Raw genomic sequence first — 27,614 nt, forward strand, 5'->3', positions numbered from 1 at the left:
GCCGCGGGACAACAACATTAACCGTTGTTAACTTCCCCGTAATCCATTATTTTCCATGTATTATCAATTAAAGACCAGGCCAGAACACTAAAAAAAGAGATTTGGATGTTATGTTCCTAAATAACCTCCATATCAGATATGGAGGAAGTCGACTCTAGTGGCCTCTGATCATGGGACTAATCTTCCAGGCCTTTATTTTACTACAGATCTGTGTACGGATACATTCATATCCTTTCTCTAAGGTAAGAATATTAATTTGTCCATAAACAGGCCATATTATAATTATTTGTTTATCATGCCCTCCAACCATTCTGTCAGGACAGATATTACATAACTTAACATCATTTACTAATATCTCATTTATAAAAATATTATAGTTACATGTAAAATGATTATTCCCTAAAACCTTACCTATAACGCAATATCTATCATCCAGGAAAAAGGGGGGTTGGACTTCGTTTTTACGCTTTTTTCAATTTACGTAAAAATGGCCAAAATAAGCTGGACCCTCTTTTAATATGCAACCCCCTTAATCCCACATTTCCATTTTCAAAAAGATATTATACCTCAACTGTAACTTAGTAGTTTTGCATTTGAAAATATAAATAATATAAATTTTTAACGCTTTTGAAGTTTTGACTCGGCGTTTCAGTTACAGTTAATATGAAATTCTTAGATTGACTTGACATTATTTGTAAAGATTGATATATTAATCACATTCCAATATCAAATGTATTTTTATATTCAAATATGATCTACACTAGTCATGACGACATTAAAGTATATATTCAGATCATGATTTTTATTGCATTTTGGAGATTGGATGTGTTTATTTTATAATCATCTTTATACTGTGCCATTTATAGCAAACACAATGTTTCTGTAATGTTAATTTAACGAACAAGAGAGAGACAATACAAACGTATGTATATGCAATTACAGCTAAAAGTAAGAAAAAAAAGCAAACAAATTTGGAAAATCGATTAAATTATAGGATATAGAAAATTTAGGGAAAAGAGAAGGAGGTTGTTTCTCAAGACGAGCGCGATTTCACAAATCTCTGAAATTAACCCTAACGTGAAATCTTTTAATTGGATACCTTATTTTATCATAAACTAAGGAGATGTTGCTTGATTTCGATGACAACATTATCCACCAAATTTCAAATGCGGAGAATGTAAACGCGAATAACGGTAGGTCACCAAACGACCTTCAAAAACAAACAAAACCCACACGTAGAAGTCCCCCGCATGGCAAAATGTAAACTTATTCAAACGAAAAACAAACGGTTTGATTATTGCGATTATTTTTACAAATCGAACGAAAAAGCAACTCATAGTAAGCCATCTTATTTTTTTTCGTTTGTTTCGTTTGCTTCATACTTATAAACCCTTTTGTTCTGTGGTTTGCTCTTCAGTAAGGATTCTACTTCGTCCAAATTATCTCCCTATTACGCCAGTTCATTTACACAATCGTAGAAATGGAAGCCATTGTACAGTACAGAAACAGAAACCGATAAATTTATCCGCATTGTACCATTACGATCCTTATATGTCAGTTGTATTTCAAAAGACAAATGTATCAACTAGCCAATGAGCATCAGTTAATGATCTTGTCTGCATTGATTCAACTTAAAACTATTGTCTGATCGGTTGTCAGGTGGAATTTTCGAAAATTCATAAACATTTAAAAAAATTCTAATTTAATATTTCGTGGAAGGGCAGACCAGATTTTTTTTAGTGATTGAAGACTATAAACCCTAGTTATCACACACAAAAAATTATAATTTTTCGAAGATATGCATTTTCATCATCCAACTTGAAAGACTGTCGTCAAGTACTTTCAGTAAAAAAATAGCTATTCGAGCACACCTACTCTGTTTTTGTGATTCATTAGATAGGTATTTCACTTGACCTATATATTTCATCTTTTAGTACTGTGATTTTTTATGTTATAAAGTCAACCTGTAGCTTTGATATATATAAAAATGATAGAATTTGAAGCGAGACGATGTATGACATATTCTTGCTTTGTACGATATCAAGACAAAATATTCAACTCAAACACGCCCTAACATAGAACGGTGCACTCGATTTTCTCTTTTCGATACTATTGTTACCCATTTTTTTGGGATCTTTTTCTTGAGTCACATAATGGAAGGGCAGACAATTACTGAACTAATAGATTGATATGTTTTCGGTCCGTTGTAATTTTTTTTTTAAATCGGCGGTTATGCATTTACTACATCCAACTTGAAAGATACCCATGTTGTCGACTTGATATCTAATTGTTCTGCTTAACTATGTACTAGATAAATTGAAAACTTAGGCAAATGGTGTTTTTAAAATAAAACACTTCGTAATTGAGAAGAAATTTGTAATTTTGTTTGTTTCTATTAACTTTTAAATGTTTTGTCACTATCGTAAACATTACAATACACATTTATCGCCTTCTCTAACAAAGAGCTTCGATTCTTTTGTTCTATTTCAATCGGGTTTCCGACTGTCTTTTAATATTCTCGTTAGTTTTGTTTGCTAATGTTCTTTTTAATTATAATGAAAATTGCTCAAAATGATAATGATAGAATAATAATATTTATCCCGTATAATTAATTTTATTTTACTTTTCATTTTTGACAATATGATTACACATGCATTGCACATTTTGTGTTTTTGTATTGTTTAGGTGCATGGAATAAGATAACCGTTTTATAAAAAAATATATGATCGTTACTGCTGGTACAACCTCTTATAGTTCAAGGGTCATTGGAATTGATTTTGTCTTAACATTTAAAACTATTCAGATTAATGTGAGTTGAAGAAGGAAAGGAATTTAAAGTCTGCCAAGTATAACAGTCCAGCCACCTCCCAACCAAGCAGAGGATGGGGCTTGGTTGTTATACTTGGTTTGTGAAGAGGATCTATCCCCTGTGGTAACGATATATTTTCAAGATTCGATATTTGCGCAAACTATTCATTTCTCTGAAAAAAACGGAAAGCTAAAATCTTGAAAGAAATAAGATAGATCTTATGTATTGTTTTCTTGAACATATAAAATTCAAAAGAAATCACCCTTCAAGATCAACAACTTTTACTAAAGAGACAAAAAGTATTTGAATTATTGCATATAGGTAAAAAGGTTTACAGTGCAAAAACAAAACCTTTTTACAAGGTTCTAAATTATATCACAACGTTTTATGTGCTATAGCCACATACAATATATGTACACGGAAAATATGAAATATGTTCGTATAATCTTCAGGAAAAGGACAAAAAGTGAGCTTCGCCGAGCATTCCTCCTATTGCGTAGCTAGCACAAATACACTTGTACTTCTGGCTATGTACATATATAGTTTTATCATGCAATTTACACTTTTGACGTCGTTAGGTTGTTTACATCCAAATCTTTGTCTCTATTTTTTTTCCAAAAAATTCGAACGTGACCACAAATTAATTGAAACTTTTACTTGTTCTTCCATAGATACAAATATTTGGTTTGCAAGTTTGACTATATTTCTAACGGAATACTATAGCATATCCTTATTTTTATGGTGATGTTGTTTACCGAATCTGGAAATTTAAATACGATCCAGGTAAACTTATCAATCCTTTAATAACATTATTCTAAGAAGATACCGATTCAGCATTGTAAGTAGATTCTTGAATATTGTTATCATTGGTATAAATATTGATTTTTTAGATTTTTACATACTGTTACAACACTGTCCCAGGTTAGTGGGAGGGTTTGCACCTTCAAACATGTTTTACCTCGCCAAATTCTATATGTCTCAAGTCAGGAGTCTGTAGTTCAATGACTGTCGTTGTCTGTCATATTTTTTTTTTTATTGTTTTGTTATAATTATATTAAACATTTAGTTTTTCCCATTGGATTGTTTACCTTTTTCATGTCGGGGTCATTTATAGCCGATCTATTTCATTGTTGAAGGCCGTATGGTTCGCTTATATTGGCTTACGTCAACCTTATTGTACCTTTGTTGGATAGTTGTCTCAATGGCAAACATATTACATCTCCTCTACACTACCGCTTGATCAACATATAAGCGTGGTCACAGGTGCAAAGATTTATTTGTGAACCTGCATGACAGTCGTACAATAGTTTATAGCTGATTCAAGGATAAAAACAACTTATTGGTGCTTTTCTTGTTCACAATGCTTTAAACATAACAGCTTCAGGTAAATCTCGCGTGAAACTTACGTGAAATCAGTTCATGTGAGTTTCACGCAAATCTCATGTAAAACTCACGTGATTTGAACGTGAAAATCAAATGATATTTTTTTCACATCAAATTTATGTGTATTTTGAATATAAGCTTGGTCAAATGAATTACATTTAAATTTTCAAATTTAAACAAAATATTGAAACATACCTTTTTTTAAGGTTCATGTAAATTTCAGATGGAAAGTTTCACAGATCTTTTATGAATCTATATTTAGATTTTTTTTTAGGGTATTACGGTTAAAAAAAGTTACATTATAAACACGAACATTTCTACAGTGCCAAGTACCATTTTTACAGTTGTGTAGCAGTTCATTGCCAGATACCTATTAACAATGTAATACGCAAAATCCTATTAAAGTGCGACCAAATCTCATGTTTACAGCTTTTATATGTTATCTTAAGGCCTTGTTACCATTACTGCTTGTAGTGGAATATACAAAATGTGTATTTACTGATAGAAAATATATACATCGCTTTTATTTGGTACAACGGTTTTACGTTGTCGAATTTACAACTGACTTCACTGAAATATGTAAAAGTTTACCATAAATTCTTATGAATTATAAGTGAACTCTAAAACGTTAACCTAAACGTTATACATCAGTCTATGAATGCAAATAATCCATGACTCACTTATGTTCTAAATTATCTGAAAGGACGTACGGTCATATATGATATAGTCTCAAAGATTTGTTCTACTTTTAACTGAAATTGAAGGAATGCATTGTCCGTTTATTTCCGACTCACGAGTTTGAATGTCCTTTGACATTTTTTGCCTATCTTTTAAAGAATTTAATTCATCCATGCTAATCTAACTTATTCTGAATGGACGTATGATAATTGTTAACTTCTAAGTTTTGTTTTACTTTAAAGGAATGATAACCATAACGTTGTCTGGTTCTTTCTGACTCATGAGTTTAATAACATTAACGATACCAATTTTTCTGCACCAGATGCGCATTTCGACAATACATGTCTCTTCAGTGATGCTCGTGACCAAAATATGTAAAATCTAAAGCTTATATAAAAGATGAAGAGCTATAATTCAAAAGTTCCAAAAAGTATGGCCAAATCCGTGAAAGGAATCAGAGCTTTGCATGAGGGAGATACATCTGAATTTATAATAATTTTTAAAATTTTGTAACAGCAAATTTAATAACACAAAAAAATCCGGATTTTCATGTCAGTACCGGAGTACTGGCTACTGGGCTGGTGATACCCTCGGGGACTAACAATCAATGTCCCATGGCTACTAGGCTGGTGATACCCTCGGGGACTAACAATCAATGTCCCATTGGCTACTGGGCTGGTGATACCCTCGGGGACTAACAATCAATATCCCATGGCTACTGGGCTGGTGATACCCTCGGGGACTAACAAGCAATGTCCCATTAGTATCATTCGCCTTTCCTTTAAAGAATTTAATTTATCTATGTAATATTAATTTTCACTATTAATTACATTTGTTAATCTTACAGCGTTTTCAAAAACAGAACGAAGATACATCCTGCCAGAAACCTCTAGGGTTAACATATTTATCAAAGCGCCACTTAGTAAGATATGTTGTCAGTGCCACCGAAGGTAATGCCACCAACACCAGACTACATAGTCCCACATCCTGGTATGCCACAGGACTAGGTAGCGCCACATTTGTACAGGTAAATATATAAGCTACGATCGTAATTAAAAGTAAGGCAAGAATCCGCTGGACTAGGGAGAGAGAAAAATATACGAAACTAAGACCAGTAGAATTGGGACCGCTACCATTAACGATGCCACCAGGTTGTAAAAGAAATATCTCTTTAGCTTAGTTAAAAAAACAAAAACAAAAACGCTAACAGTTCAAATCCTGAGAAAAAAAAATATCGGACAAAGGCTTGCCACAAATTTACAACAAAGCATAACATTAAGACCCCACAATTTCAAGGTTGCAATCAGTAGTACTATCGAAGTAGGTTGACACTCTCACATTTCAATGGGGAAAAAAGAAATGAAATTTTCAGTTAAGGATTGAATATAATATTATGTACACGTGTATTACATTATGTAACCAAATATAAATGCAGGTTCAACTATTTATATGAGGGAAGAAACAGTTGTGTATTAATATACTTTTGTGCACAAGTTAACAGGATTGATTACTCAAAGACCTTGCTTGTATTAATCTAAGGACAAACTTTTTTTACCTATATACGATGCTTGACTTGAACTATAAACCATCACATTTGTCTATTAATGGGCCATCATCTGTTTATCACCTTACTGACAACTATATGTTATAGTTTTTATGAATCAAAATACGTCATACAGGTGGAAATTGTCATTTGTTTTAAACAAAGAAATTACTAAATAACATTTATATAACCTGTATCGTTTTCATTAAATTTGTATGAAATTTTCCCTTTTAAGGTTGATTAGATAGATCTCAATTAAAAACCGAAGATTATGTTTATACTTTGTCAAATCAGTGTGAATCATACTTTAAAAAAAAATGAAATTACACACTTGAAGACGCTAGCCAAAATAAGAACGTTAGAATGCTCGTTTTTCAATTTTCTAATATTTTATGAGCGAAATACCATAATAACTTTAGATTCATGCGTTTCTTAGATAATAGAAGGCTTAGCTTTTTATAAACAAATATTATAAGAGTAATTAACGCACTGCAAATGTACTCATTTATACACCCCGCAGTGGCGGATCCAGGGGGGGGGGGGGTGGTCCGGGGTTGGAACCCCCCCTTTTTTTGGCCGATCAATGCATTTGAATGGGAGCATATAGTAGGAACCCCCCCCCTTTTACTCTGTGTTGGGAACCCCCCTTTTTAAAATGGCTGGATCCGCCACTGCCCCAGAATGTCGAAGCAAAGGCACTACTGTATATATAGCAAAAAATAATTATTAAAGCAAAAAAGTCACTGAGCCTTTTTTCATGCTACAGGTTGTGCAAAATTGTCATATTTTGTTAGGATTATACATGGAAAACAACTTTGTGTGACTTGATAAAAAAAAATTAACGATATCAAAATAAAGTATTCAAATACTTTCATAACGCGCTTCAAAAATAGAAATAAAAAAAGGATCATCTTACTTGTTTTTTTTTTTTTTTTTGGGGGGGGGGGGGGGGGCAAACCAAATCGTTAAAAATAAATATTTGCCTAGTTTTAAAATTTCTATCATTTTTTAAAATAACTTCTCCTTTTCCTAACCATGGATCCATTCCTCATTGTACTGCTGTTAAATCTTTATATTTCAAAAGAATGGGAAAAAAGAATCAAACTTCAAGACTTCATTGTAACTTCTATATATATGTGTATCTCAGCGGACCATGAACATTTTATTAAGGGGGAAACTAAATTTAATAAGAGGGACCCGCTCCAGTAGTTCCCTAAATGATCAACCAAATTTTCCCCACGAAAGGGGGCAGACTCCCCATGCCCCTTAAATACACCTCTGTATCCTACCAAAAATGTTACCCTTATCATAAAGTTCGATAACTGCAGTTGTTCTAGTTTTGTCTGTACCTATATATATTTATGTATACATGTATCATGCGAATGGGCTATTCAAAGTTATTTGATTAATTTAAATCTGAAGCGACCCAGAAAAATATTAAGGACTAAACATTTACAGGATTTTTTGTCACGTTTTTTTTAAAGTCTAGCGAACAAATAACCACCGAAATCATATATTCTGCTGTAGGATATTCTATATTGAAAGAGATCACGTGTAAAAGCACATTATCTTATATAAAGATGTAAAATGTATACAAAAAAAAAATACACGCTCGTCACATGGCTGTCTTGAAATTCATAAATTGTCTTTGCACTGAATACAGATGTATGTACTTTGTTCTGCATGCATTTTTCGTATATTTTCAATAAATTTGCCATCGACATGAAAGTCGAAATTTTCAATTTAATTATATTAAATTGGTTTATATTGATCCATTTGTTTTTATTGTAAAACTTCAAATCGTATCGAGTTGAAATAATTTTGCAAATAAATAGAAGAGAAGCTACCTTGCATACCAAATTTTACAAACTCAAAAACCCATTTAGAAATTCCATAACTGACGATATAGATGACTTTTTTTTATACTTACCGCCTACCCCTTTTAACTGAGTTTAGTTCGGATAACGACCGAAGGATCGACAAAATGATCGAATGTCATGCACATGCTCTAGGAAAAAAGAAACGTAACACTTGGACTGATGTAATAGGGTCTGGATAGCGGTTTCTTCATTTATATATTCTTTACTTTTTGCTGTTGGAATTTTATCTTCACAGTTGTTGCCATTTATTCTCTATTCTTTATATTTCAGCACTTCATTATTCTCTGCTCTTTATTTTCTGTCCTATCTTTCCCATTCTTTATACTTTTTGCCCATTATTCTCTGGTCTTTATTTTCTGTCCTATCTTTCCCATTCTTTATACTTTTTGCCCATTATCCTCTGCTCTTTATTTTCTGTCCTATCTTTCCCATTCTTTATACTTTTTGCCCATTATTCTCTGCCCTTTATTTTCTGTCCTATCTTTCCCATTCTTTATACTTTTTGCCCATTATTCTCTGCTCTTTATTTTCTGTCCTGTCTTTCCCATTCTTTATACTTTTGCCCATTATTCTCTGGTCTTTATTTTCTGTCCTATCTTTCCCATTCTTTATACTTTTTGCCCTTTATTCTCTGCTCTTTATTTTCTGTCCTATCTTTCCCGTTCTTTATACTTTTTGCCCATTATTCTCTGCTCTTTATTTTCTGTCCTATCTTTCCCATTCTTTATACTTTTTGCCCATTATTCTCTGGTCTTTATTTTCTGTCCTATCTTTCCCATTCTTTATACTTTTTACCCATTATTCTCTGCACTTTATTTTCTGTCCTATCTTTTCCATTCTTTATACTTTTTGCCCATTATTCTCTGCTCTTTATTTTCTGTCCTATCTTTCCCATTCTTTATACTTTTTGCCCATTATCCTCTGCTCTTTATTTTCTGTCCTATCTTTCCAATTCTTTATACTTTTTGCCCATTATTCTCTGCTCTTTATTTTCTGTCCTATCTTTTCCATTCTTTATACTTTTTGCCCATTATTCTCTGCTCTTTATTTTCTGTCCAATTTTTCCCATTCTTTATACTTTTTGCCCATTATTCTCTGCTCTTTATTTTCTGTCCTATCTTTCCCATTCTTTATACTTTTTGCCCATTATTCTCTGCACTTTATTTTCTGTCCTATCTTTCCCATTCTTTATACTTTTTGCCCATTATTCTCTGGTCTTTATTTTCTGTCCTATCTTTCCCATTCTTTATACTTTTTGCCCATTATTCTCTGCTCTTTATTTTCTGTCCTATCTTTCCCATTCTTTATACTTTTTGCCCATTATTCTCTGCTCTTTATTTTCTGTCCTGTCTTTCCCATTCTTTATACTTTTTGCCCATTATTCTCTGCACTTTATTTTCTGTCCTATCTTTCCCATTCTTTATACTTTTTGCCCATTATTCTCTGCTCTTTATTTTCTGTCCTGTCTTTCCCATTCTTTATACTTTTTGCCCATTATTCTCTGCACTTTATTTTCTGTCCTATCTTTCCCATTCTTTATACTTTTTGCCCATTATTCTCTGCTCTTTATTTTCTGTCCTATCTTTCCCATTCTTTATACTTTTTGCCCATTATTCTCTGCTCTTTATTTTCTGTCCTATCTTTCCCATTTTTTATACTTTTTGCCCATTATCCTCTGCTCTTTATTTTCTGTCCTATCTTTCCAATTCTTTATACTTTTTGCCCATTATTCTCTGCTCTTTATTTTCTGTCCTATCTTTCCCATTCTTTATACTTTTTGCCCATTATCCTCTGCTCTTTATTTTCTGTCCTATCTTTCCAATTCTTTATACTTTTTGCCCATTATTCTCTGCTCTTTATTTTCTGTCCTATCTTTCCCATTCTTTATACTTTTTGCCCATTATCCTCTGCTCTTTATTTTCTGTCCTATCTTTCCAATTCTTTATACTTTTTGCCCATTATTCTCTGCTCTTTATTTTCTGTCCTATCTTTTCCATTCTTTATACTTTTTGCCCATTATTCTCTGCTCTTTATTTTCTGTCCTATCTTTCCAATTCTTTATACTTTTTGCCCATTATTCACTGCTCTTTATTTTCTGTCCTATCTTTCCCATTCTTTATACTTTTTGCCCATTATCCTCTGCTCTTTATTTTCTGTCCTATCTTTCCAATTCTTTATACTTTTTGCCAATTATTCTCTGCTCTTTATTTTCTGTCCTATCTTTTCCATTCTTTATACTTTTTGCCCATTATTCTCTGCTCTTTATTTTCTGTCCTATCTTTCCCATTCTTTATACTTTTTGCCCATTATTCTCTGGTCTTTATTTTCTGTCCTATCTTTCCCATTCTTTATACTTTTTGCCCATTATTCTCTGCTCTTTATTTTCTGTCCTATCTTTCCCATTCTTTATACTTTTTGCCTATTATTCTCTGCACTTTATTTTCTGTCCTGTCTTTCCCATTCTTTATACTTTTTGCCCATTATTCTCTGGTCTTTATTTTCTGTCCTATCTTTCCCATTCTTTATACTTTTTACCCATTATTCTCTGGTCTTTATTTTCTGTCCTATCTTTCCCATTCTTTATACTTTTTACCCATTATTCTCTGGTCTTTATTTTCTGTCCTATCTTTCCAATTCTTTATACTTTTTGCCCATTATCCTCTGCTCTTTATTTTCTGTCCTATCTTTTCCATTCTTTATACTTTTTGCCCATTATTCACTGCTCTTTATTTTCTGTCCTATCTTTCCCATTCTTTATACTTTTTGCCCATTATTCTCTGCTCTTTATTTTCTGTCCTATCTTTCCCATTCTTTATACTTTTTGCCCATTATTCTCTGCTCTTTATTTTCTGTCCTATCTTTTCCATTCTTTATACTTTTTGCCCATTATTCTCTGCTCTTTATTTTCTGTCCTATCTTTCCCATTCTTTATACTTTTTGCCCATTATTCTCTGCTCTTTATTTTCTGTCCTATCTTTTCCATTCTTTATACTTTTTGCCCATTATTCTCTGCTCTTTATTTTCTGTCCAATTTTTCCCATTCTTTATACTTTTTGCCCATTATTCTCTGCTCTTTATTTTCTGTCCTATCTTTCCCATTTTTATAATTTTTGCCCATTATTCTCTGCTCTTTATTTTCTGTCCTATCTTTCCCATTCTTTATACTTTTTGCCCATTATCCTCTGGTCTTTATTTTCTGTCCTATCTTTCCAATTCTTTATACTTTTTGCCCATTATTCTCTGCTCTTTATTTTCTGTCCTATCTTTCCCATTCTTTATACTTTTTACCCATTATTCTCTGCACTTTATTTTCTGTCCTATCTTTCCCATTCTTTATACTTTTTACCCATTATTCTCTGCACTTTATTTTCTGTCCTATCTTTCCCATTCTTTATACTTTTTGCCCATTATTCTCTGGTCTTTATTTTCTGTCCTATCTTTCCCATTCTTTATACTTTTTGCCCATTATTCTCTGCTCTTTATTTTCTGTCCTATCTTTTCCATTCTTTATACTTTTTGCCCATTATTCTCTGCACTTTATTTTCTGTCCTATCTTTCCCATTCTTTATACTTTTTGCCCATTATTCTCTGCTCTTTATTTTCTGTCCTATCTTTTCCATTCTTTATACTTTTTGCCCATTATTCTCTGCACTTTATTTTCTGTCCTATCTTTCCCATTCTTTATACTTTTTGCCCATTATTCTCTGCTCTTTATTTTCTGTCCTATCTTTCCCATTCTTTATACTTTTTGCCCATTATTCTCTGCTCTTTATTTTCTGTCCTATCTTTTCCATTCTTTATACTTTTTGCCCATTATTCTCTGCACTTTATTTTCTGTCCTATCTTTCCCATTCTTTATACTTTTTGCCCATTATTCTCTGCTCTTTATTTTCTGTCCTATCTTTCCCATTCTTTATACTTTTTGCCCATTATTCTCTGGTCTTTATTTTCTGTCCTATCTTTCCTATTCTTTATACTTTTTGCCCATTATTCTCTGCTCTTTATTTTCTGTCCTATCTTTCCCATTCTTTATACTTTTTGCCCATTATTCTCTGGTCTTTATTTTCTGTCCTATCTTTCCCATTCTTTATACTTTTTGCCCATTATTCTCTGCACTTTATTTTCTGTCCTGTCTTTCCCATTCTTTATACTTTTTGCCCATTATTCTCTGGTCTTTATTTTCTGTCCTATCTTTCCCATTCTTTATACTTTTTACCCATTATTCTCTGGTCTTCATTTTCTGTCCTATCTTTCCCATTCTTTATACTTTTTACCCATTATTCTCTGGTCTTTATTTTCTGTCCTATCTTTCCCATTCTTTATACTTTTTGCCCATTATTCTCTGGTCTTTATTTTCTGTCCTATCTTTCCCATTCTTTATACTTTTTGCCCATTATTCTCTGGTCTTTATTTTCTGTCCTATCTTTCCCATTCTTTATACTTTTTGCCCATTATTCTCTGCTCTTTATTTTCTGTCCATTTTTCCCATTCTTTATACTTTTTGCCCATTATTCTCTGCTCTTTATTTTCTGTCCTATCTTTCCCATTCTTTATACTTTTTGCCCATTATTCTCTGCTCTTTATTTTCTGTCCTATCTTTTCCATTCTTTATACTTTTTGCCCATTATTCTCTGCTCTTTATTTTCTGTCCTATCTTTCCCATTCTTTATACTTTTTGCCCATTATTCTCTGGTCTTTATTTTCTGTCCTATCTTTCCCATTCTTTATACTTTTTGCCCATTATTCTCTGCTCTTTATTTTCTGTCCTGTCTTTCCCATTCTTTATACTTTTTGCCCATTATTCTCTGCTCTTTATTTTCTGTCCTATCTTTCCCATTCTTTATACTTTTTGCCCATTATTCTCTGCTCTTTATTTTCTGTCCTATCTTTCCCATTCTTTATACTTTTTGCCCATTATACTGCACTTTTGCTAATTTTACTCTATTCCGAAATCCCCATTCAGACCCTCATATAATGGTTTCCGGAAACCCCATCCAGACCCTCATATAATGGTTTCCGGAAACCCCATCCAGACCCTCATATAATGGTTTTTGAAATTTGTTCTTTTGATTATTCAAGGCTTCGTAACCGTTAAAAGTTAAAAGGAAATCCTTCAACTTACTGAACAAACATGATGTTACATGTACCATGTGTGATTTATTAGGCAAAAAATCCGTTATTTACCGGGGCTAATGTTGCAGGGTCATTTCTTGCGGGTGATGTGGTTAAACTTAATGTGAAGTACATTACATGTATACGTTAAAGTATTTTAATACAGATTATGTAAATAACGACAATTAATACCAAACCTTCAGGTTCTTTTCTCTTGCATTTATATAAATCATGCATAAACAAGTAAGAAAACGAAAATACAATTAGATTTTTCTGCACGTTTCCAATTTAATTTGCTCATTTAAAAATCTGTTTGCTACATTTCATTATATATATACCATTATGTTACAAGCATATGCTGGTTGGCGGCTGACTACTTACTACACGTTGTTCATTAAGTGTAGCGTAATACAAGCTGATTCCAGTTTATTACAAGCAATGGTTGTCTCCCAAATATCTATCTTCGACTCGAAATTACATAATATGAAATTGCTGTACAACTGCTAAATCAGAAGATATGGTACAGAGCATTTTTTTTCTGGATATAAAAGACCTTACAATCATCGGCTAATTAACCGAGAATATAGTAAACAGTTAGTATCATAAACATAACTTTCCGGGGGTGAAAGCATGAAAAATGACTCGTGTATATGTTACAGGGAATGTGTAAAATCATGGATTTTGTAAAATCACTGGACTAATCAGTGATTTTGTAAAATCACTAACAGTTTCAATGGTTTTGTAAAATCCCTGAAATTGTTAGGGATTTTACAAAATCACTGAAAATAGAGCTAGGGATTTTGCAAAATCCCTGATTATAATTAAGTTCAACTAGCTATTGGAAATGTGTTTTTCTTAATATGAAAATACATGTAGACTAATGATCACTAATGATTTTGAAATATATTTGTTTAATAAACACAATGAGCTAGAACTAGTGTTTTAATGATTAAAAGGCAATAAAAAGCCACAAATATTTTTTTTTTTATTTTTGCTTGGTTATAACCTATTTATAAAAATGGGTTATACAAAACAGATAGTATTCACCTCAGAAACTAACAAAACCTTTAAATAGACTTTTTAAGAAGGGATATAGTTACGATACTGTTGTCAGGTCATTAAAGATTGCATATTTTGGCGTTAATATTGATTCACTTGTAGGGTCTTTGCATCGGAACTAAACACATTTATTCAAAAACCAGTTATTGGCATGACACGGGTTATGTTCTTCTCATATATGTTATGATGGTATGATACTAAACCCCTAACGGGAAGGATTGTGCCTGATATTCATATGATGAAATCATAATCTTTCAATCAGTTTAATTGAAGTCTGGAGCTGGCATGTCAGTTAACTGCTAGTTGTCTGTTGTTATTTATGTATTATTGTCATTTTGTTTATTTTCTTTGGTTACATCTTCTGACATCAGACTCTGACTTCTCTTGAACTGAATTTTAAATGTGCGTATTGTTATGCGTTTACTTTTCTACATTGGCTAGAGGTATAGGGGGAGGGTTGAGATCTCATAAACATGGTTGTTCTTCTCTTATGACAGCAATTAACCTAATGTTCCGTTTTTATATTTGATTTAAAAAAATGATATAATTGGTTTTATGTTTTACAGTAATTACAGAAAAACTATAATAAACTTATTTTCTTTCAAACAAGGTAGTGATAAGAGCTTTTTTTTTTCTTCTTTCTGCGATTCATTGACAACATGTTCCAAAATTTCATCAAATTTCCCGCGATTTCATATGTTTTACTTTAATTTTACCTCAATTATAAGAAGTAAATTTTTGTGTGTATGTTTGCTCTTAGTTTAAAGCCATCTGTGCCTGAGCCATTGTTCTACAGTATGTCAGTTGTATAGTGCATGAAAACTGCTCACTTAATATTAAAAGAAAGGCTAGATTAACCGCAAACTTATTGAGTTTAGTTTAAACATATTTATTTATAGTGGATTGGGAAACAAGTTTTGCGACTTATATTAATCCCTTTCCACTTTGCGGGTGCGAGTGCTGCCTTGTAGCGGCATTAGCCTACTCTTTTTCGAAATCTACAAGGGTGTCTTTAACGTTCAAGAGATATGGCTCTCTCTTAACACGGGTCAGCCATTTATCGTCCCCTTCCGACGAGTGTTACTGTTGTAGGCTTTTTTTCACAGAAATTCTAAATAAAAATGAATGAATTTATTTTTATGTTCTTATTCAATACTTCAAACGAACATAAAGCATTTATAAAGTAAAACTCAACACCGTTATTTGGTTATCAGCTCGCCCCGACAGCACAGAAAGCTTATTTTATTATAAACAATAAACAAATGTCCAATTTGCTGTCATCGACCGCTGCCATCACATATAAACACAATCTACAATAGAAAAATGTTGTATAAGTTGAAGAAAAAAATCTTTACAGTGATACATACATGTATCTTATCAACTATTTTCCACAAAACATACTATTTACATTCCTATGAAGTCTTAAAAAAGGGGTGGGTGGGTGGGAAACGAACCTTTACTGTCGGATAGGCGAACCTCGAATGACAATTCTAGACTTTCTTATTATAATTTTAGCGCTAAAATTCTAGAATGAAGTTATCATGATTGATATAACTTAAACCGGTAATAACTTACTGATTGTCCAATCAAATTAAACATAAACATATTTTGATTTAAACACACGTGCTAAAAATAAACAAATACACGTGTTCCCGAGTAACCTTTATAAATACATTGCAAATTCCCTAAATTTAATCAGTGAATCTGTAAAAAAGATCTTAATTATTTCAGGGATTTTGTAAAATCACTAGTCAAAATCAGGGATTATATAAAATCACTTAGCAGTTCAGTGATTTAACAAAATCCCTGATTTCACAAATTCCCTGTAACATATATACATTTTTGGACAAGTTTTAAACGCACTTCAGGTCATAACAGGTCATGTCAAATGGAATTTAAAATCAAACGAACTTAGGAATATAATTGTATAGGAATATGTGAAATGATAATGTATATGAAACAAACTTTATTATGATTATGAAATAACTAATTACGAAAAAGATGTGAAATAATCATGTGACATCATTTGAATAACCCATACTTATATCAGGATTATTTAATCAAGAATATTGTAATTTGTAAACAATCTTTATATTATAGGTTCGTATGTTGGAACCAATACTTGTCTCAGGATTGTCAATTCAAGGAGATTTGAAACATTCCCTTTGGGTTACCTCCCTTTACGTAACTTACAGTTTAGATTGTGATATATTTATTCCCTTTAGTGATGATCAGTATATGGTAAGTATTTTTATACAGAAGGGCAGACATTTAAGTACTACAAATAATATTTAACTGGATACGTTTTTTTAATCAATTTTTTTCGTATGCAACTTTCAAAAAATACAATGCTTACATTCACTTCATTTAAACTTTAGTAGACAGTTGTTCCATTGTCTCCTTATTTTAATAATGAACACGATTTGTTTTTATTAAAATTGCATGATTGAAACCCGTATTGCATGACGTATATTGTTATATAGGTTGTATCTAGTATTCCTATGCTAAACTCTATCATGTTCTTATATAATAGGAAACAGAGGACAACCATGTCTCATCTACTAGATGTTCTTCAATTTCAAATATAACGAATTATGCTTAAAAAAAATTTCTGCTTTACATTTCAATTCGTATATTTGGAGATACTTCGTTACAATGCCCCGTTTCCTAACACACCTATTATATTACAGTTATGTGCCATTTATTCAAACATAATAGTCTGCAAGATTTACTTCACAAATAAACTTATATTCAATATTGTGATACACATTTCAGATATTCCCTGGAAATGTTGATGGAAATTCGCTGTCAGTTATATTTTTTGACCGCGTGTTTACTGCCAAATGTATACGAATAATACCGGTCACTCGTCATGGCGATACAACAGCTATGCAAATGGAGGTCTATGGGTGTGGTGAGTTTGTGTTATAGACAAGGCAAGCCGTTTGAGAATTTTTTCCCTTTTTGGAAAATTTTATCAATGTTAATGAAATACAATTTTTTAGAGTCTTAAAAATCATAATTAATTCTCAAACGTCTTGCCATAAAGTTATTTCTTTTTGCAGTTTATCTATAAAATTTTGATGTGCCCATTTTATTTTCTGTAGAAAAAAATAATCATTACGTTTTTTCAACACTTTAAGCCTTTTAGAATTCAATATACTTATTCTTTTGAAATTCTCGTTTGCAAATACAGGATTTCAAAGGGGAAAGAGCACAAGTATAAATAAAGGGATGAATGACAGTCTGAAATAATTAAAACGTACTGAAAACTTTATTGACATTAAAGTTTTAGTCGCATTTCTTTATTTTACTGAAGTGTATATAATGAAATAATAAAAATATATGTTTTATTTTTAATAGTCGCCAGAAAATGTGCTGAACCGCTACATCCATTGTGGTATATAAATCGTAGGACGGGTGAATTTGAGACCAAGTTCCAATCAGAACAGATCGTCATGGCGTTATCTATACTTCCGGGAGTTGTAAATGATCATGGATACATCATATCATACAGCAGAACATGTACAGATTATAAACTTATCGCAGAAAATGGCAGACCCAAAGTAAGCTGCTATTTTTATTTTGTAGTCTATATTTTCTACTATTTCATCGTGTCGGACAAATGGGTCTAAGAGTCAGTGTACTTCCGGATTTAGATATTTCATTCAAATATCAGGCCAGCCGACTGTTGTCGTTCTAAGTCTTAATCTTTTTTGAAATACAAATACACTTCCAGTTTTAGATATTCCATTCATTGCATGGTCATGTGATAGTAGTATATAGCCTCTGTATAAAATATATGTACTTCCGGTTTTAGATATTTCATTCATTTTATAATCATGATACTGTAGTACATCTCCGTCTACATCCTGTATATGGTACATGTACTTCCGGTTTTAGATATTCCATTCATTGTATGGCCATGATATTGTAATAAATCTCCGTCTGCATCCTGCAAGTGACATATATACATATGTAATTCCGGTATGGATATTTCATTAATTTAAGAATCATGAGATTGTAGTATATATCCGTCTGCAGCCTGTGCAAAACATACATGTTCTTCCGGTTTGGAATATTCCATTCATATTAGAATCACAAGTGAAGTTTATCTTCCTCTAGAGCCTGTGTAATACATATTATACTTCTGGTTTAAGATATTCCATTCACTTTGATATGCTCATGCGTCATAGTAGATTTCCGTCTATAGTCTGTGTATAATATGTACTTCCAGTTTAAGTTATTCCATGCACTTTCATATGCTCATGCGATTAAGGAAAATCTCCGTCTATAGTCTGTGTATATTATGTGTTTTCTGGTTTAGACATTTCATTCATTTTATGGTCATGAGATTGTGGTAGATCTTCGTCTATAGTCTGAGTATAATATGTACTTGCTGTTTTAGATATTCTATTCATTTTATGGTCATGAGATTGTGGTAGATCTCCTTCTGTAGGGTGTGTATAATATGTGCTTGCTATTTTAGATTTTCCATTCCTTTTATGGTCATCAGATTATGTTAGATCTCCGTCTTTAATATGTCCTTGCTGTTTTAGATATTCCATTCATTTTATGGTCATGAGATTGTGGTAGATCTCAGTTTACATCCTATCAGAGCAATGTGTCTACGAATCAGTGCTGGGAACAGAAATGCTTCTGATACAACGGGTTTTCATGTCTACCTCAGTGGATGTCGTAAGTTTAATTAAGTTTTTAAAAGATTTCAGGATTTTCTCATTGTGTGGTAGACCCATTGGTGGATTGAGCCTTTTGCTTATATGCCAGGTTGTTGTCACTTTGACACATTTCCAGTTTCGATCATTCTCAATTTTATCAGTTAGTCTTATTGAAGGAAACAAAATTAGCCATCAATTATGTTATCACAAAGTAAACACAAATTTAAATTACTATTCCAAAACTGTACAATTTGGGCAAAAAATACCAGACAGTCAAACTCACAAATCGAAAATAAACTGACAACGCCATAGCTAAAATGAAAAAGACAAACAGACAAATAATAGTACACATGACACAACATAGAACACTAAAGACTCAGAACACGAACCCCACCAAAAAAAGGGGGTGATCTCAACACTTACATTCAACATCGTTCTTTATTTGGGCTTTTTAACATTTTTTGATTAGAGTGTTACTGATGAGTTTTTTTGTAGACGAAACCTGCACCTGGCGTAAATTTAAAATTTCTATCCTGATATCTATGATGAGTTTATTTATTCACTTAAACAATCTACGTAAGGTACAATACGTGCGAAAGATGTAAACCTAAGGTGATATGATAGGATTGCCAATGAGACAATAATCCATTGGAGTCTAAATGTCTAGACTGTAATTTATCTTTAAATTGCTTTATTTATTATTTCATTTGTAACAAAACATGTATTTTTTCAGGCATATTTAACAGAGATGGTAAGTTGTTAGTTTACACCTTAGATTCTAAACAAGTTCTTTTTAGAATTTTGATACTACATAGAAATGACAATTTCACAGTTGGGAATCTGAAATCGTGTTATGAGCATCATAAAGCAGTAAATGGATATTTAGTTAATTCACTTATATTTAAATGCAGATGACTTTCTCTAAAATTTTAGCATTGATATCGATGTGATTAGAAAATCCTCACAATAAAATTTCCTGGCTAATCAAATTATGATACTGACATAGCTTTGTCGATGGACTTAACAAATCTGTACATGGAAACAGATACCCATAGCATTGCCCAGTCGGAAAGGGTTAGAAAGATTAGCTTTTGGAAGTCCGTCATTCGACTACTTAACCAATGTTAAAGAGACATCTTCGTATGGCTAAGCTGGACATATAAATTTCCACCTCATTTTCATTCTAATTAGAGGCAACAGTTGTGCGTGTACTGGTGTTTAAATATCATTAATCCATTGAGAACTTGCTCATCAAATTAAATTAATTTAGACTTACTTTTGTATCATGTTTATAATTTGCAAAATATTATGATGTAAAATAACTATGGACATTTTTTTTATGGTATCTGTTGTCAGGTTCTGATATTCATGTTCAGTTTAAATGTTATTTGTGCATCTTAAACAACTAGAAAACCGGACACATTTTCTTTATAAACAGCCGGTTATTGTTGATGAAAGTAATATTTTATTATTTCATAGCGCTAGAGGCTCAACGTATCATTGTCATCATTTTTACTTAATTTTGATTTTACTTTTTACAATAGAACCACTAGACAGATGTGGAACATCTCGCTATCACCATGATATTCGACAGAAACGTGTGATTGGAGGAATCCATTCTGTACCGGGTGAGTGGCCATGGCTGGTGTCGCTACATTTCATGGGATTTCATTCCTTTTCAAACAAGTCTGGATATCCACACCTTTGTGGGGCCTCTCTGATTCACCCAGAATGGGTCCTGTCAGCAGCACACTGTTTTGAGTAGGTAATTTATTATTGCTTTTGGTGCACTGTCATTGACGAAAAAAAAACAAGCGATGTTTTGTCATGTTTGAAAAAAAATAACTTTATTGTTGCTGTAAAATCTGTTGTGTGTCCAACTTTCTGTACACGCCCCAATATATATCAAAAACATTTTACTGAATCATTTGTCAAATTAAGCCAAACACATTCCCACTTAAAGAGATTTTGAACATTATAAATATTACCTTTTTGCACTTGGCATAATCACTCCTTTCCAGGTAAAAATAAAACACTAAAAAAATATGTCAACACTCTTCTTTGCATTCCATCGGATATATACTTTGAAATGTGAAAGGAAAAGAAAACAATAAAAAAAGAGAACACTGTAATTATGAGAACTATATTGGACAAAAAAAAAGGTTCATTAAATCTGGGGTCTACTGTATATATTTTCGAGCTATAGTTTATTTCGTAGTTATTTAAAACATTCTTTTGCCACTACTTTAAGTATAAAATTATACGACACTAATAACTTCACGCATATCTCAAATTCTTAATGAATTTTGAGACAAAGATATTAAAATCTAAACCTGAACATAAATTCAATCTTTGTTTATACATGAATATTTTTTTTCCTTCTTAAAGGTGTGTCATAAGAGAGGTTAGTTTATATTCTAAAGTTTAGTATAATGAATTTGTTATCTTACGTCTCTAAAAGGGAACAAACATTTAATCATTTATTCCATTATCAATATAATCACTGTATAATATTATATACTTACAATTAATTTTTGTCAGTGAACGTGTAGCACCAGGTTCTTCCAGTCCTCTAAACTGGCAGGTGGTTGTTGGAGAACACAGTCAGACCGGATATGACGGGACAGAACAGATCATACAGATTGATTACATCATCAAACATAACACATTTAGCATCGACGGTAAGTGCACATCTTTTTAATGGATTACACAATAAAAGTAATTAAAAAAAAGTGTCAGTAAGTCAGGATAATGGCCATTGTTATATTATAGTTCGTTTCTGTGTGTTTTACATTTCTCCCCTTATATTTGATGTGTTTCCCTCAGTTAAGTTTGTAACCCAGATTTGTTTTTTTTTTCAATCAATTTACGAATTTCGAACAGCGGTATACTACTGTTGCCTTTATTTACATTGTACATAAATGACAATGAAAACGCCTATGTCGAAGTAAAAAACGCATGGACAAAAAGAAACACGACGAAATGACCGACAAAACAGAACACTAGAAAGAAGACAAAAAGATAGAGATCGTCAAATGTACGATATAGAGCGATGTAAACTTCAAACATTATGATAATAGCAATCATAAAATCTTGGTATATAAACAGATAGTCAAAGTAATAGCCACAACTCCGGATTCCAAGAATACAGAATCTCACTTGTATGTTTTTATCATCATTGAATCAATATTAAAACTACTATGTACCTTCTTCATTAAAAAAGAATTAAAAAGGTATGTTATCTATATTTTATTTTAGTGGACAAACCAATCTTACAAGATATTGCTTTGCTGAAATTAAAATCCCCTGCTATAATGACTGACTATGTAAACATTGTGTGCTTAGACGCATATGATTCCTTTCCACCAGGGACACCTTGTGTAGCAGCAGGATGGGGACAAAATACTGTGGGTAAGAAAACATTTCTGTATTCTGCATAAGTATATATATATTAGTTCGACATTGAATTATTTGATTTATGGAATTGTATTAAAAATAATGTAATAACTAAAATACCAAAGTTCAAATTAAATCCCAAAAGGGGAAATCGTTAAAAAGAACTGAGCAAAGCAAACAACGATACCAACCAACGGAATGAATGGTAAAACAACTGTCAATTTCTTGTCTTTGTTCATGTATTTTCCGAAGAAAATGATTGGATAACCCTGGTATTATAGTTTACTTAGATAAAGGCAACAGTAGTATACCGCTGTTCAAAAGTCAGAAATCGACTGCGAGATAACAAACCCGGGCGACAGACCAAAACCGAGGAAAACACATCACCTATAAGAGGAAAACAACGAAACAACAAAAAAAGTGAAGTGCAACAAAAACAAACAACAATGCAATATACTTAGAAAAGATATATTAGATGACAACTGCCATATGCTTGATTCGGTATTTCTTCTTAATCAAACTGTAAAACAAATAAATACTGTACAAATGGTTGCTTTAAACTAAAATCATATAAATAAACTGAGTGATTAATTATATTTTTTTCTCATAAAAATAGAATAACAACTTCAAGCACATAAAACAATATTCTTTCTCTTAAATGACTGTTTGTTATATATAGTTCCGTTAGATTGACAACATTATGTGAATATCCCAAACATACGTTTTCGGACAATAATTAGAACTCAGCTAAAAGTGGACAAATGTATATCTTAGATATACAAAACTTCACATTATATTCGTTTTATTTGTCTTAATTAGATACTTATAATTATTAATTATCGTAAATCATACATGCACGTAAGAAATTTTTCAATACAAATAACACTTATGTTACCTATGGCCTTAGTTAAATTCGCGTTACGTGTACATGCATTAAAGTAAACGATTTGAAATATTCTAAAACGATTATTTATGCATTAGAAAATTTAAAGAAAAAAATAACGGCATTAACTTTTGAAAAAAACGGTAGCAAAGTATCCAGGTTTAAAAATTCAATTTCTTTTAAACTGTGTAAAATTTGTAAATCACTCCTTAAAGATGTAATTCCATTTGGAAAAAGTACAAAAGTACAAGCGAACAAATTTACGCAACACAGAAGAAAAACGACAGTCGGAGCAACACGAACTCAATCAAACACTGAAAACATTGCCAGTGGCACCTGTTATTTTAGTCCTTTAAAAGTTGAGATACGTAGATATTATGCATCAGTTCCAATAAAACAAGAGAAACAATAATGATATAAAACAAAACAAAACATTCAATACACTCATTATAGATATCAGGATTGATATATTGTATCTGTGCCAGATGCACATTTCGTCTACAAAAGACTAATCAGTGACTCAAATCTAAAAAGTTAAAAAGGCCAAATAAAGTACGAAGTTGAAGAGCATTGAGTAGCAAACAGTCAAATTTAACACATTTCCATGAGGTCCGATACAGGTTTTAGTTTTCAGACTACATATTTATCGGACACATTTAAACACAAACAATTTATATATTTCAGTTGGCAAAGGTGTTAAGCTCCCACTACACGCAAGAATTCCAATTTTACCACCTGACGAATGTCATCGTAGATACAATTCACTTCCTGATGGTCACATGGCCAAGTCTGCAGTCTCTATAGAATCATCTGTCATTTGTGCCACTGCAGACGGCGACGGAAACGATTCATGTTGGGTGAGAAATGATAAATGTTAACAATACAATAAATAAACTCATAATAGATACCAGGATTAAAATTTTATATATACGCCATACGTGCGTTTCGTCTATAAAAGACTCATCAGTGACGCTCGAATCAAAAAAAGTTTATAAGGCCAAATAGAGTACGAAGTTGAAGAGCATTGAGGACCAAACATTCCTAAACGTTTTAAAAAGACCTTACTTCACCAATTTCAATTTAAGAGAAACACAACTGTCAAGGCTATGATTGATTGATTAGCACAAAAAGGCTATATTGCGTCCAGAAAATGCTGTGGCTAGGATGGTTTAACACAACATGTGTTTGATGTTTTACATGTAATGTTTAGATTTGAGATGCACTTATATTTTTTTGATGAATTCATTACCTTTTCTAATTTAAACAAAAGATAGAAAAATACCCTCTTTTTAACCATGAACTCAATAGTAAACAATAACAATATGTTAGCAAATAAATAATTAAGTGTCTCATGTTAGGCATACATCTTACCTGTTGTATATCAATAAGCACGTCTTCTTTTGGGTTGTTTATTACTCTACCTAATACCATTAATTATAACGGTCATATATTCATATGTAAACATATTTTTGATTTTTAATGTACTGATAATGTATGTTAGAAATATCAATTAAAATTGTTCTTTTTTTAAGGGGGATTCAGGAGGACCGTTAGTCTGTAGGTCGGGAGACCAATGGGTACAAGTTGGTATTGTATCATTTGGATATGACTGTGGTAATTCTCAGTATCCAGGTATCTACACAAAGATACATCATTATATCGACTGGATAACAATGACTATTCGTGATCACTCGGACACTAACGTCTCATACATGTGGCTGAATCGTAACAGAACTATGCCTTCAATTTTCTGATTATGACTTCAGGTTTAGTTTGTTTATAGTTTGTATTATTTATTGCCTATTTGAAATATATTTACTTTAACAACAAATTATGTAACGTCAATACGGGTTATATTTCATGTCTACTTCCATCACTGTTAAAAACCGTTATACCAAAGATTAACATAATTTATATTGCTTTGATGTTTTCATTTGTTGAAATAGATGCCGACTTTAATTCTTTTTTCACATGCTTATATTTTATTTCTCCTGTGTCTGATATAACAGGGGAAACAAATTTACCTATACTTTGATCAGTAGACATCAAGGATCATCTACATTTTAATTGACATTTTCTTTCAGTTGTGTGGTATATTGACTCAAGTTTGTTAGTTTCTGTTTTTTCTTGTTTTCAATATTAGTTATTAATATAGTTTTTGATAATACATCAGATTTTGTTTAACTTTAATCAAAAAAATAAATGTTTGATTGATCTTCTATCTTTTTATATATTTACATTTAAGATCATAAAGATAAAAACAACAATATCTCATCAATTTTTGTCAAATTATTTCTCAATTCCTTATATTTTGACCCTTGTCACATAATATAAAATATTAAATATTTAAATTTTGTGAATAAAATTAAAACACTTTATCATCATCAAGACAACCAGGAAACATATCTGATCGAGATCACACCATAAATGTTTAATATTGATTCTTATACATATATGATTACATAGCAAGTTCACTGTGGTTATGTAAAATGGAAAATTAAGACTATTTTAAATTCACAAAAAAAAATCCCCGAATTATTTTGAGTGTTCAAACATAACTTTCTTTGTACCATGAGTAAAATAAAATTTCAAATTTTCTGACTTATAAAATGACTTGTAAAAAGTAACAAAAATACTGAACTCCAAGGATACGTTACCAAGTCAGGAATACGTCGTGTGATGTGTTTGGGAATTTGAATTTGTCATTTGAAAAGGGTCTTTCCGATTACAATTTTCCTTTGATTTCATTATTTTTGTCATTTTAATTTTTGCAAGTCACCGTTAACAAGTAATTTTCTACAACGTTGCCTTACAAATCATAATTTCATGTGCAGAACGTGTAAGCAAATCTTTATATTTGAAATAATCTTAAAAACATCATTTAGTACTACCTATTAATTCGATATCAACACTATTAAACTGTTAGATTTAAAAGAAACAGGTGATTGTAATATTTTTAAAAATGATTATTTTTGTTACAAAACACGTACAAGTGATCAACAACTATTCGATAAGCAACCCAGCTGCAAAGGGTAGATATTTTTGTTAGTCAAGTCAATTTATTGGTTAGTTATTAATTTCTGTTGCCGTTAAAACGCCTTCGTGTTTTCTTACCAACTTCAAATTTGAACCTCGAATAACTCTTACCAAGACCGTGTATCTAATGGGTACCATTTATGATCACATAATGAAAGCAAGCATTGTATAGAGGTTATTCATGAAATTTTATCATTCATGTTTTGATGTATTTTTTTATTTGAATTGCACATCTTTGGTGGTATATATGCATAATTTGTTTACAATATTTTTAGACCATGATATGTTGTCTGATAACCGATATTGTTGGAAACTTTATGATGTCCTATTCATGTCGTCCCGTTATGTGTGTCGTTGTTGTTGCTTTCTCGTTATTCCTAAGAAGCCATCAATTGATTTAAACAATAAAAGCTTTATCTGGTTATCCAGAACCTTGCTCGTTCTTATAACTACGTTGCAATGCAAAAAACTGAAAAGGGTATAAGTAAGAATTATTAACATACTTAGAGATAGATAACATGATTGAAAGTTTGTAAGCAAGATGTGCGTTTCAAAGAACGAATCATTATGAACGCTTGAATAAAAGTAGGTAAAACATTTTATAATACTATTTAACCTTAATTGAGTTTTGTCCCTTTATTTCTGTTTCTTATAAATATGTTGCAGGTAAAATTGCTATTTCATTCTTGATATTGTAAGTGTTGTTGGTTTTAAAAATTCTTCAGCTCAGCTAGAAATGTATTTCATTGAGACAAACTAATAACGAAAAATCGACAATCTGCGTCCAGATTTGTGGAAATAGTTAATAAATTGTATTCTCATAAATCAATTATTCTTATAGATTTATTATTACGTTTTTGACAAGGGGGCGACGTTGATGATATGTTTATGTATATTATATTTCTCCAAATGTTTTAATGAAAAAAATACGGTAGCAATTGTCTAATAAACAGCTGGTGTATTGATTAACCTTTCCTAATGAATGACCTTCAAGATTTACGTATGATGTAACTTTTCAAAATATCAACGGTTTTCCGGCCGCCATTTTCATTTGGTTGACCGTAGTGTAACAGTGTAATATCTGTGTCAATGATGACATTTGAAATGTTCAAATTGTCGTTGCAAAAAAGAAATCTAGTTCTGTCTTCTCCAAGTG

General features: G+C 31.7%; 1 protein-coding gene across 1 annotated transcript; it reads left to right on the forward strand.

The window, feature by feature from the left end:
- LOC143046326 (uncharacterized) lies at positions 1–27,287 on the forward strand. Its single transcript, XM_076219431.1, has 12 exons — positions 1–242; positions 5,718–5,897; positions 16,565–16,705; positions 17,240–17,378; positions 17,828–18,030; positions 19,024–19,162; positions 19,877–19,894; positions 20,688–20,904; positions 21,685–21,824; positions 22,402–22,554; positions 24,107–24,279; positions 24,955–27,287. The coding sequence occupies exons 1-12, from the start codon at positions 171–173 to the stop codon at positions 25,174–25,176; spliced, it is 1,797 nt and encodes a 598-aa protein (XP_076075546.1). The 5' UTR covers positions 1–170; the 3' UTR covers positions 25,177–27,287.
- The last annotated feature ends 327 nt before the right edge of the window (positions 27,288–27,614 follow it).

The sequence above is a fragment of the Mytilus galloprovincialis genome, chromosome 9, assembly GCF_965363235.1.
Source record: "Mytilus galloprovincialis chromosome 9, xbMytGall1.hap1.1, whole genome shotgun sequence".
Classification (NCBI taxonomy): domain Eukaryota; kingdom Metazoa; phylum Mollusca; class Bivalvia; order Mytilida; family Mytilidae; genus Mytilus; species Mytilus galloprovincialis.